Source organism: Echeneis naucrates, chromosome 24, assembly GCF_900963305.1.
Source record: "Echeneis naucrates chromosome 24, fEcheNa1.1, whole genome shotgun sequence".
NCBI lineage: Eukaryota > Metazoa > Chordata > Actinopteri > Carangiformes > Echeneidae > Echeneis > Echeneis naucrates.
This window is the reverse complement of record NC_042534.1, coordinates 19,186,631-19,206,044: the sequence shown is the minus strand read 5'-3', so window position 1 is coordinate 19,206,044 and position 19,414 is coordinate 19,186,631. Positions and strand designations below refer to the sequence as shown.

The following is a 19,414-nucleotide window of genomic DNA, read 5'->3' as shown; positions in this document are numbered from 1 at the left end:
CAAACTCATCTGAACACCCTGTGTGTGAGATTTATTTATATAGTGCCAAATCATAACATAGCTACATCAAGGCACTTTACATGTAGAGAAGGTCTAGACCAAACTCAGGGAGGGACAGGGAGAGAGAGAAGAGGAACTGGGAGAGACAGAGACTTTGGGGAAAACATTGGTTAGTACATGGTAACACATAGTTAGAACTGGGACAAACAGGGACTTTGGTGAAACATTAGTAGTATGTCAGTACATGTAAGGGGTAGTGAGAGGGGGAGAGAGAGAAACAGAAGGAGGGAGAGAAGTTCTTAGTGCTTCCCCCAGCAGTCTCGGCCTATAACAGTATAGCTACGGAGTAAATGAAATATAACTTTGTAACTAGGAGCTCTGTAATACAGAAAAGTTTTAAGCCTGGTCTTGAAAATTACTAAGGAGTCCGCCCTCTTGACCGATACTGGAAGTTGGTTCCATTGAAGAGGAGCCTGATAACTGAAAGATCTGCCTCCAGATTTACTCTTGGAGACTCTAGGAACCACAAGTAAACCTCCATCTAGAGAGTGGAGTGGCCTGCTAGGACAGTAAGGAGCTATGAGCTCTCTGAGATATGATGGAGCTTGGCCATTAAGAGCTTTATATGTTAAAAGAAGGATTTTGAATTCTACTCTATATTTTACTGGCAGCCAATGAAGAGCTATGATCTCTTTTCCTAGTTCCTGTTAATATTCGTGCAACAGCGTTCTGAATCAACTGAGCGCCTTTCAGAGATTTGTTTGGACATCCAGATAGTAATGAGTTACAGTAGTCCAGCCTAGAAGTTACGAATGCATGGACTAGTTTTTCTGCATCATCCTGAGAAAGGATGTTTCTGATTTTCCTAATGTTTCTCAGGTGGAAGAAAGCTGCCCGACTAACTTGCTTTATGTGAGGGACAAAGGACATGTCCTGGTCAAAAATTACTCCAAGGTTTCTTACAGTGGAGCTGGAAGCCAAAGTGATGCCGTCCAGACTGATGAGATGATTAGTTTCCTGATAATGTTGCCTAGAGGAAGCACATAAAGCGTAAAGAGGATTGGTCCAAGTACCGAACCCTGCGGGACTCCATGACTGACTACAGTACATGAGGAGGAGCTGTTGTTAACATGAACAAACTGATGTCTATCTGATAAGTAGGATTTGAACCACCTTAGTGCAGTTCCTTTAATTCCAATTTCATGTTCCAGTCTCTGTAGTAAAATATTATGATCTATGGTGTCGAATGTAGCACTAAGATCTAGAAGGAGAAGTATGGAGGCTGATCCATTTTCTGAAGCCATTAGAATGTCATTGGAGACTTTAACCAGTGCTGTTTCTGTGCTATGATGGGCTCTAAATCCTGATTGAAACTGTTCAAACAAACTGTTCCCATCCAGATGGTTGTGTAGTTGTTTTGCTACAGCTTTCTCAATGATTAGACGATTAGATAGCGTTTCTCTGAGATGCTTAGGACCCAGTACAATTACTTCAGTTTAGTCTTAATTTAGAAGTAAAAAGTTACAGGTCATCCAGACTTTTATGTCTTCAAGACATGTCTGCAGTCTAACTATCTGACTAACCTATTTTGGCTTCATTGATAAATACAGCTGAGTGTCATCTGCATAACAGTGAAAATGTATGCTGTTTTTCCTGGTAATGTTGCCTAAAGGCAGCAGAGATAGAGTGAAGAGGATTGGTCCAAGTACCGAGCCCTGTGGAAATCCATAGTTGGCTATAGTGCGTGAGGAGGAGCTTTTATTAACATGAACAAACTGATGTCTATCTGATAAATAAGATTTGAACCATTTTAGTGCAGTTCCTTTAATCCCAATTTCATGTTCCAGTCTCTGTAACAAAATATTATGGTCACTGGTGTCAAATGCAGCACAAAAGATCTAAAGTAGCAAATGATGTCTGAATATTTTCCTTGAATTTGGCCACAGCATTTTCAGATAAACATCTTCTATGACTGAATTTATTCCCAGATGCTTTGCAGACATTTATAGTAAAATCAAATCATATTAGGTCGTGGTTGGAGAGAAGAGTGTTGAGTGTTGAGTGTTGGGTGTTGGGTGGGGAATACTATTAATCAGCCAATTTCAATGCCATATGTTTCAACACCAGACCAAAGGTGTGATTGAAACACATAATATGTTCATTCACACACTGACTTAACCTTAATGCCTGAATTTATATACAAGTATGTAAAGTAAGTATATAAGGCCATAATGATCAATAGTACTGAAAAAGTAATAAAACTGATTTTCCCATCTCAGGAGATGGAGGTAGTTTTATTGTAGTGTTAGATATGTTAGATATTTTATTAAATAATTTTCAGTGTCCTGACTATAACACCAACTATTATAGCTGTTTTATAATCTAATTTCAGAGTTCAAACTTTCCATTTAGAACTTGAAATGACTGAATCATAACATTGACAGGAAACAAATCATGTTTAATATGCAAAAACTTGCATTGGTTTGTGCATATATGACACATGCTCTCTCAGCTGCTTCTGTAATGGATGTCATGTAACGCAAATTTGTGACAATCAGGGTTGAGGGGTTGAATGCAGAACTAAGGCTGTCATTTACAACATTTAAATTAATATTGAAATCCATCTATCCATTCATCATCATCTGCTTATTCAGGGTTGGGTCATGGGGGGAATATTGAAATCACCCAATATAATTATTTTAATCTGTACTAAGTATTAATTCTGATAGGAACTCTGAGAACTTTGATAGAAACTCTTAGTAAGAACCAGGTGGACCATAAAAACATTTAAACATAAAGAATCAAACTGCCTCAGTGATCCTGCTGAGGCAGTTTATTGACTGAATATTACCCAGAAGTGACCTTGATCGATGATAGGACCATTATAGATGCTGAAAAGTAATATATCCTGGAAATGTGCTGTCATATATCAACGGTCAAGAAAACCACAGAGGAACTCCTATGAGACCAACTATGAAATCTGTAAAAAACATTTTTATTCATTACGTTCTCAGCCATCACAGGACAGGTGTTGTCTTCGCTATAGCCGCAGACAATGCACAAAAAATGTAGAAATTCGAAATTATAATCAACCAATGAGAATGTATAATGCAGGGGCGGGTAGGGCCAGCCTGTGGAAGGGCCTGAGCTGCCAGATGAATGGCCTTCACATTTGTGTTGCAGACTCTGCTTCCCTCCCTGTTGGGATGACAGATGGGCTTATTCCTTGGCCTCATGCCATAAAAACCACTTGCCTGTCATCTAAAGTTGAAGCAGCCAACCTTTGTACCAAACACAAGGTTTAGTCCTTGATTGTGCTGTTTTGATGAATCTGAAGTAACTTGGCCTCATGTGCACAATTGACTTTTTATCAAAACCACATGGAATCACATGTCCATGTTTTTGCTGAATCTCAATTTCACTCAAGTTCAAAGGAAAACAGATGTGAAACTGACCCATTGAAACTGCCAAAATGACTGCAGAGGGAAGTTGACAATATTGTATTAGTATTACTGTTGGTTACAGCCTGTTCTTCTTGATTACAATGCTGAGTTCGTAGCAGCAGACTGCCCTGCAGCTCAGCAGCCAATGCCATTAATTTAGTCAGGTTTGACCTGCTTTTGCTAACATAAGATGAAATATAGTTGAAGTGCGGCATCAATAAATCCCAAACAAAAAATATGACCCTGGCCTAGGTGTGTTTGTGTAACCGTGGACTGGACATAACTCTTTTACATATTAACAAGAGGTAGTTAGTTGATGAGGTTTTTTTTCCCTGTCTGACTCAAAACTGTAAGTGAGTCTCTTCTCTGAGGCTTTGAGCTTTATGTGATCAGAGATGATATACTCCATGACAAGACTTTCCCTTCTCTTCATATTTCTTCTGCCTCCTCCTGAGTCTTTTCAGCTCAACACAAAGTGCTTCCATCAGCTTAGGTTCTCTGTAAAAATGTATGTTGGGCTGCCATGGCATTGCTGTTGTGCATTTTTGCCATGCAGAAAACCACCACACCCTTTATGAAGTCAATTTAAGTCAGATATACACACATCATTTGTACAAGTATGCCTGCTTCTCCAATCAAGGGAGGACTGTGCATATACCATCAGACATAAAGGAGTGATAATAAAGTCCAATGGATATCCACCTTCAGTTTGCCTTTGAAAAGGAAAAGTAATTTCTGTGGAGAGGATGAGGGGATTTTAGAGGTTGTGAAAATGTGCATTAAGTAAATGCAAATGAAACCAGTTAAACAGTTAAAGTGGAATTCTGTATTTTAACTGAGCAATCAATCATGTAAAATCACTTTAGGATAAACTTTAGTTATGTTTAGATTGCTGCTTTTTGGGGCATATTCACGTTTCATTGGACACTCACAATGAGAGAGACAGAAGATGAGGGAGAGTGTTTAAGACAAGGTTAGGCCTGGGGCATCCCCAAACAAATGTATGCCTTAATATCAGCGAAATATGATCCATGGGGATCTCAGGAGCATCACAGTGATTATGTTGCTAACAATGGACTTGAATGTGGACTCTTCATCAAAATAATGCTGCTCTTGTGATTTGGATAATATGAAGCCAGTTAGGTGGTTTGTGATTTTGATGATATTTTATTTGTACAATCCCAATAATTCTAGCTAATAATAATTCATAGTCAAACTCTCAAAAATTCAATGTTTTGTAACCATCAATATGATTTTCACCCTCACACCTTTGTATGTATTCATGGATGAAATTATTGTGACAAAGAATACAAAATCCTATTTGGGCTTTATCTTGATTTTATACCGGACTCCACCATACAAAAAACAAAACCCCTCAACTGACACTGGTCCCTCTCCTCCACTTATTCTTTTCCGAGAGTCAATCCCAGCTCTCATTGGGCGAGGGCAGGATACACCCTGAAATAGATTGCCAGTCCATCGAAGGGCCAACATAGAGAGACAGGCAGAGACACAATCACAATCAGACCTAAAGGCACTTAAGGGTCACCTATTAACCTAAACACAGTGTCTTTGGAAGTGGAAGTGTCACACTGAATGTATGATTTGAGTCAAAATGATAATGTAGCGTTACAACATACAGTCAGTAAGTTGTAACGCTACATTATCATAACCAAATGTAACGTTCAATTATGAGCTTCCGGTCATACCAGCCAAACTGAAGCTGTACTGCAAAGTCCCTGATTATATTGGCTGATGAAGTGTGTACTAGCCATGTGCTTTTTCTTATTTGAAAAGTTTCTTCGGTTAAGTGCAGTTTGAATCTTGGTGTATTTTTCCTCACAGCTCAGGAGCCTGTGTGGGCAGCCTGGATCACATCAGTTCAAAAAACCTTGAATATTTAAACACACAAGTTAATATTTGACTACCTGTTTGATCCCTGGCGCATGTAAGCTTGAGATTAGGTTAAGGTTGTCATCAGATAAAGTCTGGAGGGTAAACATGTTGGAGGCACCACTCAGAAGGATCAATTGTTTGACCTCCTGCACATGACACATGTCATGAAGCCACAGCCTGAAGGGTTGGAGGACACATATGATTCTGTCAGGGAGCAGTAGAGCGGGTATCTCTGATGCTCATACTCATTCAGTACCTACCCCCACACGGAACCAATCAGTCAGTCAGGGCCCTAAGATATTATTTTGATGTTAGAAATTTAATGTATTTGATTTCACTTCCATTACAGTTATGCTATTTTTGCAATTAGGCAAATAATAAAATAAAAATGTTGGACTTGCACTTGGTGTAAGAGAGCTCAGGACTCGTCTGGGAAATCACATATCACATGCATCTGCACATAAAACCCGCTGAAAGCCATAGGATGAAAACCTCAAGTATATGATTAGTGTAGTCTGAAAAGTGTATGTAGTCATCACAGGCAAGTGCAGGGCTTCCAGCACTGTGCCGAATCTTCGAGGAGAGCCGTTTGACTGAGATAAAAAAAACAAAAGATGGCATGAGCTTTCCCTCTCAACCAGACGAACATCATTAGCCAATCAGAAGTAGGGTGGGGGTGGGTCTTGAAAAACTTGGTTGATATCCAGCAGCAGATGATGCTGTATTCCAAACAACAACAAAAAATGAAGCACACATTTTAGCGTTCAGAACAGTGAAAAATACGCAAAACTGAATTTTTTTCTCCTCTGAGTTAACCTCTAGCTTGAACGCTATCATAGCGACTACCGGTAGTCGGAAATTTCCGAGCTTTCTTGAACGCAGCATCCAAGCAGGCGTTTTTTTCATCGAAGTCACTGTTGGAGATGATGGAGAATAGTTTAAGTTCATTAAGCCAGGGGAAGACGGAGATCGAATAATTCCGTAAATGTATTACGTAAATGTATTACGTAAATGTTGACTGAGTTTCTACCATTTAACATTATCATCTTTCATTTCTAAATATTTTTAGAAAAAAGCTCAGGCTCAGGATTTTTTTACATTGCATGTAGAAATGATTGAAGCTGTAGAGTAAGAGTATTTTTCTTTTTATTTTGGCCTTTTCAGAAATGCAGGCACCAGACATTGAGTGAGAATGAATCAGAGTCATATCCAACCACTAACTTGTTGCCATTTCTATACTGTGTGCCTAACAAAATCTCCTCCAATCACTGGCCAGTTCTGACACACCACCCCCTTTTCTTCCCTCTAACACAGAACACAACCCCCATTTAATATTTTTCATATGGACCGCCTGTGTCATTCAGAGTATGGGTCTAATTACTTTTTTTCTTAGTTTTATTCATGCTAATAAATCAGCTTCAACTGCTCCCCTATTTATTTATTTATTTATTTAGGTGGTGGGGGGGGGGCAGCAGGCCTTATTTCCAATAGTCTAAGGCCAGACTGCACATAACAGGCATGAGTTAGGATGAAAACTCACCAAAATCCAAAATTGGCATTTCTTAGTGCCTCTCCCCCATCAGAGCCTCCAGTGGAGCAGCTGTGCATAAATGGCTTCCAGCTGCTTGAAGCTAAAGATGGAGTAATGATTATAATGCTGTGTTGTCCACTTAGGGCCAGATATGTATTTGCCGCACAAAGATAGGCCCTGATCTAGTTATGACCAGGGTGTTTGTGATTGAGCAGGAGAAGTTATGAAGTCGCACTTATTGTTATGCAGTAACAGAACTCCTGGGTTCTCCTATTCATGTAGCCCTCATCTGCAGGACTAATAAAGGAAAAAACACAAGCAAGAAAGGGGCCTGTACCAGTAACAATCACACCGCAATCACAATGAGTCTCATAATAAGTGCTAAATGGGAACATTGCTGATATTAAATACATTATGGGCATTATTCAAAAGGGTCCTGCTAAGCTTTTGGATAGATAGATAGATAGATAGATATAACTTTATTGATCCCCAAAGCGAAATTCATTAGTGTTGTAGTTTATATTTAAAGCCAATAAAATCATAGTCTTAACCTTAATTTACCACATACAGTATATGATCCAGTGCTTCAGGCTGATCTGCTGGTGCTGTGGTCTCCCTCAGGAGCGAAAAACATTAGCAATGAGTTTCAGCTATGTGCCAAACATGTTTAGCTTAACATACACCACAGCTTTTAAACCCATTAACCTTGCTGCTAGCTCTGCTTTGTCTTCTCTTTTTTTAGGAGTGTGGACTGCCAAGTTTTTTTTTAATGAGACAAGAGGTAAGAAATAAAAGCTCTGACAGGATGTAATACAAAGCTAGCTGGGAAACACAACAGTCTCTACATAACTTTGCACCTCTACTTGGGTTTTTGTGGCTTTCTTTTGCCTCTTCCTTTGTTGTGTTGAGAAAAATTGGCTCTGCAATGTAGGAACCAGCAGAGAGTTCAGTACAGTGTGATTCAGATCCTGACCCCACAGTTCTCAAATTCAGATTTTAACACAAGCTGGCTTCTGGGTTCAGTTTAAGCAGCAGCACTGGAAACTCAGCACCTCAAGTTAAGCTACAACTTTGTTTAGTTCCAGTTTGACAAAACCTTATCCACCACAGGAATGTGTGTGTGTGTTGTTTTTTTTTTTTTTAAATAAGACACTGCTTTTGGTAATAGCCCTGCTGGTTCATTGGACAAAAAAGGAAGGAATGCAAACGGAAAAACATCGCATTAGCATTACCATGTTGCTAAACTGAGTTAAAACGTGGTCACTGAAGTAGTTAAATATTTGTCAAAATAGAGAAACCAAGCATCATTATATTTTTATAACGTGCTGAAATGTAACACTACTGTGTTGATGTGCCATTAACAAGGTTTACATTTATCTATGATCAACAATATTCAATACATTTTACTATAAATGAATTCAAATTTAATTTATTTAAACAACACCAAATCATAACACAGTTACATCCTGGCACTTTACACATAGAGCAGGTCTAGACCAAACCCTCCAAGAGCAAGCACTTGGCAACAGTGGCAAGGAAAAATGTCTTAAGAGGCAGAAACCTCGGGAAGAACTGGGCTCAGGGAGCCTAAATGAAACGACTGCATGGTTCCCTGCTGAGATGGTGACACTGCCGAATATTAAGGTCCAAGTGTGTTTTGACCATCTTGTGTTTCCCTCTATACACTATTGTGACGGATGTGTATGTAACCCAAATGCAGCATTCCAGAGCTCAGGAACAGTTGGTAAAGACTTTTATTTTCACAGCAGTTAAACAGGAGTTTTAGCAGGTGAATTAGCTTGGCGTACAATTCACACTTCAGGCTGGTAGCCCAAAAATAGTCTGGCTATCTGGCTTGGGGACGGGGATGAGTTCAACCTGGCCGCGGGAACGAGGAGGGGGCGGGCACCGTCGGACCCGTAAAGCTCTGTCCTTCGGCGGCCGGGAGAAACGGGAAAAGGCTTACTTCGAAAGAAGCTGCCGACACTTGGTATCCGAGCCAGACGGATCAGCTGGAGGTACAGAGGACTTGATGAGTGGCGAGCCGTGGAGGAGTCGTGGCCAGGCAGAAGAGTCGAAACCAGTAGAGCAGGCAGACGAGGCAGAGGTACCGGTGAGGAGCGAGCTGCAGAGGAGTCAAGGCCAGGCAGAAGAGTCGAAACCAGGAGAGCAGGCAAACGCTGGAGACACTGAGGCTGAACCCGTGGTCAGAGACAGAAGGCAGGTCGGTACACTGGGAGGCAGACGAGAAGAGCAGGGTCGGCACCAGGAGATCAGGCGAAGAACGAACGCTGAAGAGTCTCTCATAGTAGAAATTCATCCGAGATGTCCATCTCCGCTCCTCCTCCTCTGGGTCATCTTCCCCCGAAGACAGCTCCTCCTCCTCCCTTTCATCGCTGGACATCTCAGACAACGGGGAGGCCAGATCCACCCCATTGGTGCCTTTCACAGCGCTGTGGAGCCTGGAGGGCTGGTCAGGGTGGCGGCAATGAAACTCCCTGATGAGTTGAGAGAATGGCTCCAACCCCCACATCAGAGGCATCCACCTCCACCGCAAACTGTCTCTCGGGGATCGGGATCCAGGAGGATGGGGGCAGATGTGAACCGGGCCTTGAGGTTCTAGAACGCCTCCTCCGCTGCCTGGCACCAGCAGAAGGGAACCTTGGAGGAGGTGAGAGTGGTGAGGGGTGTGGCCACGGTACTGTACCCCCGGATGAACCTCTGGTAGAAGTTGGCAAAATCCAGAAACCGTTGCAGCTGTTTCCGGGACTCAGGGACGGACCAGGAGGTGATGGCAGAGACCTTGGTGGGGTCCATCTCCATGCTGCCTGGGTCAATGGTGTACCCCAGGAATGAGATGGTGGTGGCGTGGAACTCACATTTTTCAGCCTTCACGAACAAAGAGTTCTCCAGTAGACGTTGGAGCACAGCCTGGATGTGATGCATATGCTCCCCCTGGGACCGGGAGAAGATCAGGATGTTGTCTAGATAGACAAACAAACTTGTTGAGCATGTCTCTGAGAATGTCATTAGTGAGTGCCTGGAACACAGCCGGGGCATTGGTGAGGCCGAAAGGCATTACTAGGTACCTGTAATGTCCAGAGGGCATGTTGAAAGCCGTCTTCCACTCGTCCCCCTCCCGGATTTGGACCAAATGATAGGCGTTGTGGAGATCCAGCTTGGTGAAGATCGTGGCCCACTGAAGCCACTCAAAGGTGGAGGCGATGAGGGGCAGGGGGTAACGATTCTTGATGGTGATGTCATTCAGGCCCCTGTAGTCGATGCAGGGCCTCAGGGACTTGTTTTTCTTTTCAACGAAGAAGAATCCAGCATCAGCAGGTGAGAAGGAGGGACGGATGATACCGGCAGCCAAGGCGTCATTGATGTACAGATCCATGGCCTCTCTTTCAGGTGCAGACAGAGAGTAGAGGCAACCCTTGGGGGGTGAGGTGCCGGGCAGGAGGTCGATGGCACAGTCGTATGGCTGATTAGTGGGCAGGGAGGTTGCCTTGGCCTTGTTGAACACCTCCCTGAAGTTGTGGTATTCAGGCAGACCTGATGGCATGAGGAGCTCCAACCCAGAATGGACCCCGTTGACCAGTCAATGTGGGGGGTGTGACGAAGGAGCCAGGGGTAGCCAAGGATCAGCAGGAGACATGGTGACTTCAGGACAAGAAACTGTATAGTCTCATGGTGGTTACCAGACCACCATGAGACCAACAGCAGCCGGACATGGAACAGGGGTCGTGATATAGGGGCAGAGACTTGGGTTCGGCTCAGCAGGACCCCCCTGTTCACTGCTGAGCCCTTCCTTTTGCTGGGCAATGGGAGATGAAATGTCCAGCCTGGCTGCAGTAGAGACAGAGGTTCCCTTGGCGGCATTGCTCTTGCTCCTCCGGCATTAGGCTGGTACGTCCCACCTGCATGGGTTCAGCCCCCCTGGAAAGAGTCTGAGGATTGGTTGGAGGGGGCTGGGACCCCCGCAGACGGACAGGTCTGCCCCTGCCTGGCGTACCTCCCTTCTCCTCACCTGAATGCGCCTGTCCAGCCTGGAAGTCAATTCGATGAGGCCATCAAGGGAAGAGGGGAGGTCGCACTGGGCAGCAGCATTCCAGTCACTGAGGTGCGCCCGAGTCCGAAAGTCAATACCTGTCTCAGGCCCATGAGTCCTCCAGTGGCGTCAGGTCCCAACGGAACAGGTCCAAAAAGCTTACGTAGCGCTGTAGCAAATGCCTGGAATGAGGAGCATGCAGGCATGCCTCTCTCCCACTCTGCTGTTCCCCAAAGGCGGGCTCAGCCAGTCAGATGATTAACGGTGAAGGCTACCTTCGCTGCCTCTGAGGCGAAGGTGTGCGGCTGCAGAGTGAACAGAATGGAGCAGTTCGTCAGGAAAGGGTTGCAGCCCCGGGGTACCCACTCGGGGCTCAGGAACGGAGCCCAGCGGAGGAGCTGGAGCTGGAGGAGCTGGAGCGGGAGTCGCCGGTGAAGACAGGGAAGCCGCTAACTGTTGTACCTGGTTAGCTAGAGATGTTAGCGCTTGCTCCAACATTGGAGGCCATCTGAGCCTTGTGGTGCTGGAGCATTCCCTCCACCCACTCCAAGCGGGCTTGAGGGGATCCATTTGTGGCCAGATTGTACTGTGACGGATGTGTATGCAACCCAAATGCAGCACTCCAGAGCTCAGAAACAGTTGGTAATGACTTATTTTCACAGCAGTTAAACAGGAGTTTTAGCAGGTGAATTAGCTTAGCATTCAATTCACACTTCAGGCTGGTAGCCCAAAAATAGTCTCTGGTTATCTGGCTTGGGGACGGGGATGAGTTCAACCCCGGCCATGGGAACGAGGAGGGGGGCGTGCACCCTCGGACCCATAAAGCTCTGTCCTTCGGCGGCCGGGAGAAACGGGAAAAGGCTTAGTTCGAATGAAGCCGCCGACACTTGGTGTCCGGAGCCAGACGGATCAGCTGGAGGTACAGGGGACTTGATGAGTGGCGAGCCGTGGAGGAGTCGTGGCCAGGCAGAGGAGTCGAAACCAGTAGAGCAGGCAAACGCTGGAGACGCTGAGGCTGAACCCGTGGTCAGAGACAGAAGGCAAGTCGTTACACTGGGAGGCAGACAAGAAGAGCAGGTCGGGGACAGGCAGGGTCGGCACCAGGAGATCAGGTGAAGAAGGAACGCTGGAGAGTCTCTTATAGTAGAACAATCTGGCGAGGAGTGAGAGTGCTGGAGGAACTTATATGCCAGGCTGATGAGACAAGCTGCAGCTGAGCAACCAGGTGAGTGGAGTTGAGCTGATGAGGGGGCGTGGCTGAGAGGTGGAGTGAAGCAGAGGCAGGGAGAGTGGTAGAATACAGAGGGCAGAGGGGAACCAGGAGAACAGAACTGTGACAGCTATTCTGTCGAGCCTGATGTCAGTCTCCCTTGTTAGAACAAAATTTTGCTCAGAGGATCTTCAGTCACACACATTCCTAAAATGAGCTACAGGCACAAATAGTTTGCTTTACTATGCCAGGAAATTTGGCTTGGCACACACCTGCAATATGAGTTGAGTCTTCTTATGTAAAAGGGATAACTCTCCAGTCAGCAGCTTTAATGCACACCTTCTGAATGTATTCACTTCTTGGAAGAACAGATAAAAACAGAATCCATTAGAGCCATTCTCTTCACACTTCAGGTCTCTGTCTTTATGTTCTTGGGCTTCCTGTTTAATTTGTAATCTGTGTTTGTTCCGGTCATGGCTCATCACTTCCTGTCATAGTCCTTTGTTCTGTTTCCCGCCAATAATCTCCACACCCGTGTCTGCAGGTATTTAAGTCCATGGTTCATGCCCATTCCTTTGCCAGATTGTTACCTTTGTGTGTTTTGCTCTCTCGCGTTTATTCTTTGTGATAACCTTAGCGTATGACTTGTTTTTACTTACTGGTTTTGTGGAATTCTGCCTTGCCCTTTTTGAATTTGTTTGCCTGTTTTTTCAGACTGCCTTCTTGTCTATGGCCCTGCCTGCTCTTCAGTAAAGTTTTGTGGATCTTGGACTACTTTGTGTTTGGGGTGGTCACTCTGCGCTTGAGTCAATCATGGCCAGATTGTACTGACAAGGCCCAAGGCTACCAAGAGACTCAGTCGCAGAGTGAGCCCCCTCTAACTAATCCTTTAACTTCTGAAATTTGTACACCTGCACTTAAATTTTGAACACTATTATACTCTGATTTAAATATATCTAGGTACATTATGTCCTTGGGAGGAAAGAAAATAGTAGAAATAAGTAAGCTAGCAGCTGTACTAGGCTGGCTGAGTGAGTGGTAACAGACATACGATAGTAATAGCATGAGGGGGACAGCAGCAGGATTTCTGCTGCTGGGATGGAAGCACACAGAAACTGAACACAGGATTTGAGGACAGAGTCTGCAGGTCAGCTGTCAGCAAAGTCACCTCAGTGGCGTTTAAATGTATCCTCTCTGGCTTAAACATAGACGGGTGTTCTACAGCGCTCACTGCGGTAGGTTTAGCCATTCTGGGGTGATTGGGTTCAGAGTAGAGGGGTCTAGCCTTTAACGCTTTAAAGCAAACAGACAACTTAGAGCAACTGTGCCTTAGTGTCCAAGTGGGGCCTGCGGCTACCAATGGATGCCACTGAGAGAATCCTGAAATTACATTTTTCACTCTGGAATTTCTCTTTGTCTGAAGCGTAAATACTTTTTGAAACGAGAGCCGGCAGATGGAATCATAACAACAATTTCCTGTTGTATTTAAGGGATTCTTTGCCTTTCTATTTCACTTCCATTTATTACATTATGTTGCTTAAAGGGAGCTGATATCTCCACAAATATGAGAGCAGGCAGATCAGAGCCCAATGAATGTGGGCCATTCTCCTGACTGTAGTGTATGGTTAAGTTCTTGAGAAGTTTTGGGACACAATGGGAAACTAGAGAAAAATGATGTAAACTATATATAGGTTATATTTAACTATTTTTACATATGAAATTATGAAAATGTGAAGCCTTTGACTGCTGTGTGGCTAGTAAATTTCTCTTCAACAGCACTGACATTCCTGAGTATACAACAATGTATACAACTCAGAGCTATGAACTGAAATAAAAGTGAAAATAAAGGAGGGCAGTTGCTACAAAAAGTGTGAAAATCTTAACAAGACATCTGTACAAAGGTATCACCTGGAAAAAAATGGTAGATATTGGCTTATGTTTGATCAGTCAACATGAGCTCTTATACGTGGCATTCATGGTTCTTTGTAGAGGAACCCTACAGACATTTTAACAAGATCAAATTTCACTTTAAATTTGCTTTAGGCTCCTTGCACATGTCATAAAGATAAAGCATTTCATAAAAAAAAAAAAAAAAAAGATACTAAATATTAAACCGGGTATGATTTTATTAGTATTATGACTGTGTCTAGTATCATTATAGTATAGACAGTCTTGATTAGGTACAATGCCTCAACAACCATAAGACTGATTCTCATGAAAATTTGTATAGACTAGACTTTTGTGAGCAATCCTGTGCATTTTGCTATTAAAAAGAAAAGTTGGAAGGAGGGGGCATGCAATTTAGCTGAATCAGCATTCACTGATGCTGACTTGTGTCAATGTGCATGTTTATTATTTATCTGTATTTCTGCTAATCGAACACCTCCAAGTATTACCATTTCTAGCCAACACCATTGAAATGCAATAGTCAAACATTAGCCACGTTTTTTGCAGTGCATTCCGGAGAGCCTTTAACCTTCTGTTACTGTAACTGTGCTGACACAGTTCAGCAGAACCGTAGACACATAAAAATTTACATGGACTAAGTCTGAAAAGTGAAGCGTGTTAAACCTTTATTCTATCTAATTACCAACACAAAGTTCTAAAAAAAATTTAACTGAATTCTATTAAAAAATTATTACTTGATCTATTAGCTTAGTAAACTTTTTTTTAATGGTCTAAGTCTCTTATCTCAACCTTTGTCAATACAACATGATGTTTATTTTTACAATGATAATCCTATTTCAAGGAAACATAAGGAATAGAAACTTAATTTATACACAACTATAATACGTTTTACAATTGCATTTTCTGCAGCCTCACAGATGTACTAGTCTGTCCTTACCAAACAATACAACTATGACAGTGTTAACTGTGTCAGGGTATCAGGCTCTTTCCCTTCTGATTAACTTCATAACCCTGGTCTCTTAGTGAAACCTAAGAGGCTCTAATACTCTGACAGCATGAGGTGAGATAAGAATCCTCAGAATAAACATAGCTGCAAAGCCAGCAATAACCCTGAAACCCGACACAATGGTTTCTCCTTACTTATGGTAAATAACAGACAACAAGAACACTAAAGCCCCAGCTGCTCTATCTTTTCCCTCAAACAGCCTGAGAACTGAGAAAGCTCAACACTTCATTCTATATCTTGGTCATCAAATGTGATCATTAACCTTCCTAATCTATTATCAAGTAATATGATAGGAACATACAAGTGTTCCATGTAGTCGGTCCTACCAGAATCTATCATGGACCCCAAGCTTCCTCATTCTCTTCATGGTCAAAGGGTGCTGTGCAAGCTTGCACAATTTCTGTACTTGTGAGTTTAGTCAGAGTTGTTTAGTGTTCTGCATGTACGCATATCAAGAGGAACCAGTGTTTCTAGTTAATGTCACATAATGTCTGTGAATTTGTATTGACAAATGTAAAAACAACTAAAAGTGTAAAATCTATCTGTGACTTTCTCCATTTATCCACATAGATTTTCCTTTTCTTTGATCACTCCCAGAATAATCAAGTCACCTGCCATTACGATTCCAGATTTTCTTATCTGTGTAGTTGCTGCAGCATGTGACACTGGTATTTAACCTTTGACTAAAAGACTGCTGAGCAAGCACTGAGCAAACACTTCTGATGCTTCCTGTTGATTCCCTGATGCTCAGTTTAAATTCTAATGCTATATCTACTACAACTCATGTTGGATCATGAAATACTGTGAGAAAACACCAGGACATCATTTGAAGCCTCATGCCAGAAAATAAAATCTAGTCTTAAAAATGCTGGGACAAGCTATTACAAGATATCTTATGCAAACCAGAAAATAAGCTTTGACAATAGGAACATGTCACTCCAGCATTTTAGGACATATACATATTTTCTTCAGCAGATTTGCACAAAGTGATTTCAAAAGCCTGCTCAGAATGGAGGCATTAAAAAAATTCATAAATGTATTCCCTGGTTGAGTGGAAATAACATTGGGTCCTACATTTCCCATAATGCGCTAATAGCCTCCTTTGACCTTCCCTGCCAAGTCCACACCCAGGTCTGTTAGGCAATAAACCGACTCTATAAAACAGGCTCTCTGATATAAATGGCTAAACTCCAAGCCCATTACTACTGTACCCTTTATATAGCTATCCAACCAATTAGTCTATTTATAAAATGAGCAAGACACTTGGTAACATTCAATGAACAGTATTTATTTTTTTGTTATTGCTTCGTAAAGCCTGGATGGGTTTCCTGAGTGAATGGTCTCTGCAGTGTATGTGTGTGTGTGTGCACAGATGCACTTCAGACTACTGCTATTGAATGTATTTGCTGTAGCTATAACTCTAAACATCAGTTTTATTTAATATGAAATGATCATTTATCTGACACACAGTTTGTTATGTCAGACATCCTCACTCACTCAGCCTCTCTGTCTCTCTCACTGTGTCTCCTGCAGCATGGGTGGGGTCCCTATCCATGGGGATGATTTTCTTCTGCTCACCTATTGTCAGCGTCTTCACCGACATACTTGGCTGTAGAATTACCGCAGTGGGTGGTGCTGCTGTTGGCCTGGTTGGGCTCCTGGCCAGCTCCTTTGTCACGTAAGGAAGCAAACCTTCCATGAGTTACATTAATAGATTAGGAGGTTTTTTGACTTCATGTGTATTTCCTAAGTATAGATGGTGAGATACCATCAGACCGGCCAGCCCTAAGAACCTGATAGTCTGTCACTTACTGACTGATGAAGTCACACCACTGGTCAAATGGCTGAGTACAAGAGCTTCTCCATTGGCTCGTGCTCTTTCGAAATGACTTTCTGCTCTATAATCTGGGGAATATTTTTAAACAGTTTGTGTAATTTATATGACCTAGCCAACATATCAACGACTTTTGGCCCAACATTAGCTACATCATGTAGAATAGGATCATCAGTATTGCCATGTAAACACTGGGTAAAACTCACCACTACAAACCATGCACACATATACAGTTTGTTGCTATTTTAAGGCTACCAATGGCAAATGGAGTTTCACAGTTGTCATCCAATTATAGATGCACAATTTTATTTTCAACAGCCACAACTCTATGATAATTTATCAAAAGGTGGTTTTATTTAGAATATAAAGACATTTTAAACGTGAGAATTTATATAGCTGTAAGAGATATTGTTCATGGGCAGGTAATGAAGTCAAATTACCAGTATGAGGTCAAATGTAATTACATGTAATGATATAATATTACAAACCTAAACAAGTTAGAAAACATTTAATAATTGTGAATACGTAAAAATTTTGAAAAGCATTGATTAAATGAGATATATCACTCAAAAGGACTTTTAAAGGTAATGTTAGAGTTTGGAGTAATATATTTATAATGATGTTCATATATCTGCTTAGAATTGCATTAAAATGGCTTTTATGAATTTTATATTTGTCAAGTTAATTAATGATTAATTGTTAAAGCATCAGAGTCAACTATTCAGCCAGAATTCTTGAGGCAGCAACTATTGTTTTTGCCTCAAGAACAATAGTTGTAGTAGAGAAGTGAGTAAATAATGAATAATAATTTATCAATCTGTGAACAGCCATGGACTTGGAGGTTAACAGTGTATTTAGATGCATTTACGATGAAAGGGCTGAGTGCTAATCTCAATATTGCACACAGTGCATTTCCAGTCACAACTTCATATAAATATACTAATAAATGTCTTTCGTGAACAGTGGGAAATGTTTGGCTTCCATTAGCAGCAACTTCATACAGTGTTTGAAGTTTTCCATAGATTGCCTATTGAAGCTTTTATCAGTGCGCTCAGTCACCATTGTGTTGCCTCATTGTACAGCGTCGGTGGGCTTAACAGATATATATATTCAAATTAATTATTTCTTTCAGAAAACCTCCCTAAACAAGACATGCTACTGTAAGCTTTTATCATGACTCTGTGGGTGAGAGGTTCTATATTTAACACATTGTTGTTAATTATTTCCATGTCTACAAGGAAGGAAACTCTCACAACCTTTGAGTCCATGATCACTTTATGGCACAATAGATCAATTATTACTTATCAAGTGACTGTCAAGGAGCCTCTCAAATAGTGTGGCAAGGTGTAAGAAGAGGTGTAAGCACAGCGCAATAAGACAGGTTGTGGGTTCGGTTCCCGGGCCTGGGTCCATTCTGTGTGGGGTTAGCATTTTCTCCCTTGTCTGAGTGGGTACTCAAGTTTCCTTCCACCTTCCAAAGACATGTATGTTTAGGTTAACTGCTGATTCTAAATTGTCTGTAGGTCTGAATGTGAGTGTGAGTGGTGGCTTGTCATTGTGTGTTGGCCCTGTGATGGACTGGCAACCAGCTCCTCACCCGGAATGTTGGCTGGGATTGGCTCCACCACCCGCGACCCCGAAACGAAAAAGCAATAAAAGATAGATGGATGGTGCAAGATTTCTACATAATATGATTTTTCTGTTAAAAAGCAAATCAATTTAGCTAAAGGAGGCGCACCATCCTCTATCTGGGCAAAGACCATTATCAATTTATGTAAATAAATAAATAAATTACAATATACAGAAAAGCCATGATGCATTATTTTGATAGATATTGTGATTGTTATTTTTTCATTTAAAAATATATTAGTAGTAGGCTAGTAGTATAGTCTCTATCAAACAGTTTTATACTTATATTTGAGCATATGATTTGTAGGTTTCTCTGAATTTTCTTTCTTAAGTAATTTGCATTATTAAACCTTTACCTATGCCGTTAATGCTGCAGTGTCATGCGAAGCTGGAGCCAATACCAGCTGACATTTGATGAGAATGGTGTACATTTTGGACATATAGCGACAAGCAACCACTCACCCTCACAGGCAATTTAGAGTTACCAACTACTGTAAATCTCAGTATCTTTCGACTGAGGGAAGAAGCTGGAGAGCTCACACAGGCATGGGGAGAACATGCAAACTCTACAATGACAGGCCCCAAGCCCAAGGTTGAACCACTGCATTACCTAAATTCCATATGCTATTGATACTATTGATATCTTGTCCAGATGTCCCTGTGGTGATTAGTTTCATATGACGAGCATGGGCCATCGTGCTTTTGGAAAAAGAAGACTGCAGAAGTGACTTTTTTTTTTATAGATGCTTGTTAGTTACAGTAATGATTGTGTGGTAATATTTTAAAGACATTCTTCAGAGAATAAATACTTTAAATACCAACATTCACACAATTCTCAGTGGAATAACTGTTTATCAACAGATGCATTAACATCCACTTGTATTGGAATTGTCAAAATATAACTTT

At 42.0% G+C, this 19,414-nt stretch overlaps 1 protein-coding gene across 1 annotated transcript in view; it reads left to right on the top strand.

The window, feature by feature from the left end:
* slc16a10 (solute carrier family 16 member 10) overlaps positions 1-19,414 on the top strand; it is a 35,783-nt gene that overhangs the window by 3,951 nt on the left and 12,418 nt on the right. Inside the window, exon 2 of the mRNA XM_029496878.1 lies at positions 16,579-16,723. Within this exon, the coding sequence (XP_029352738.1) occupies positions 16,579-16,723 (145 nt within the window). The remainder of the gene's footprint in view (positions 1-16,578; positions 16,724-19,414) is intronic.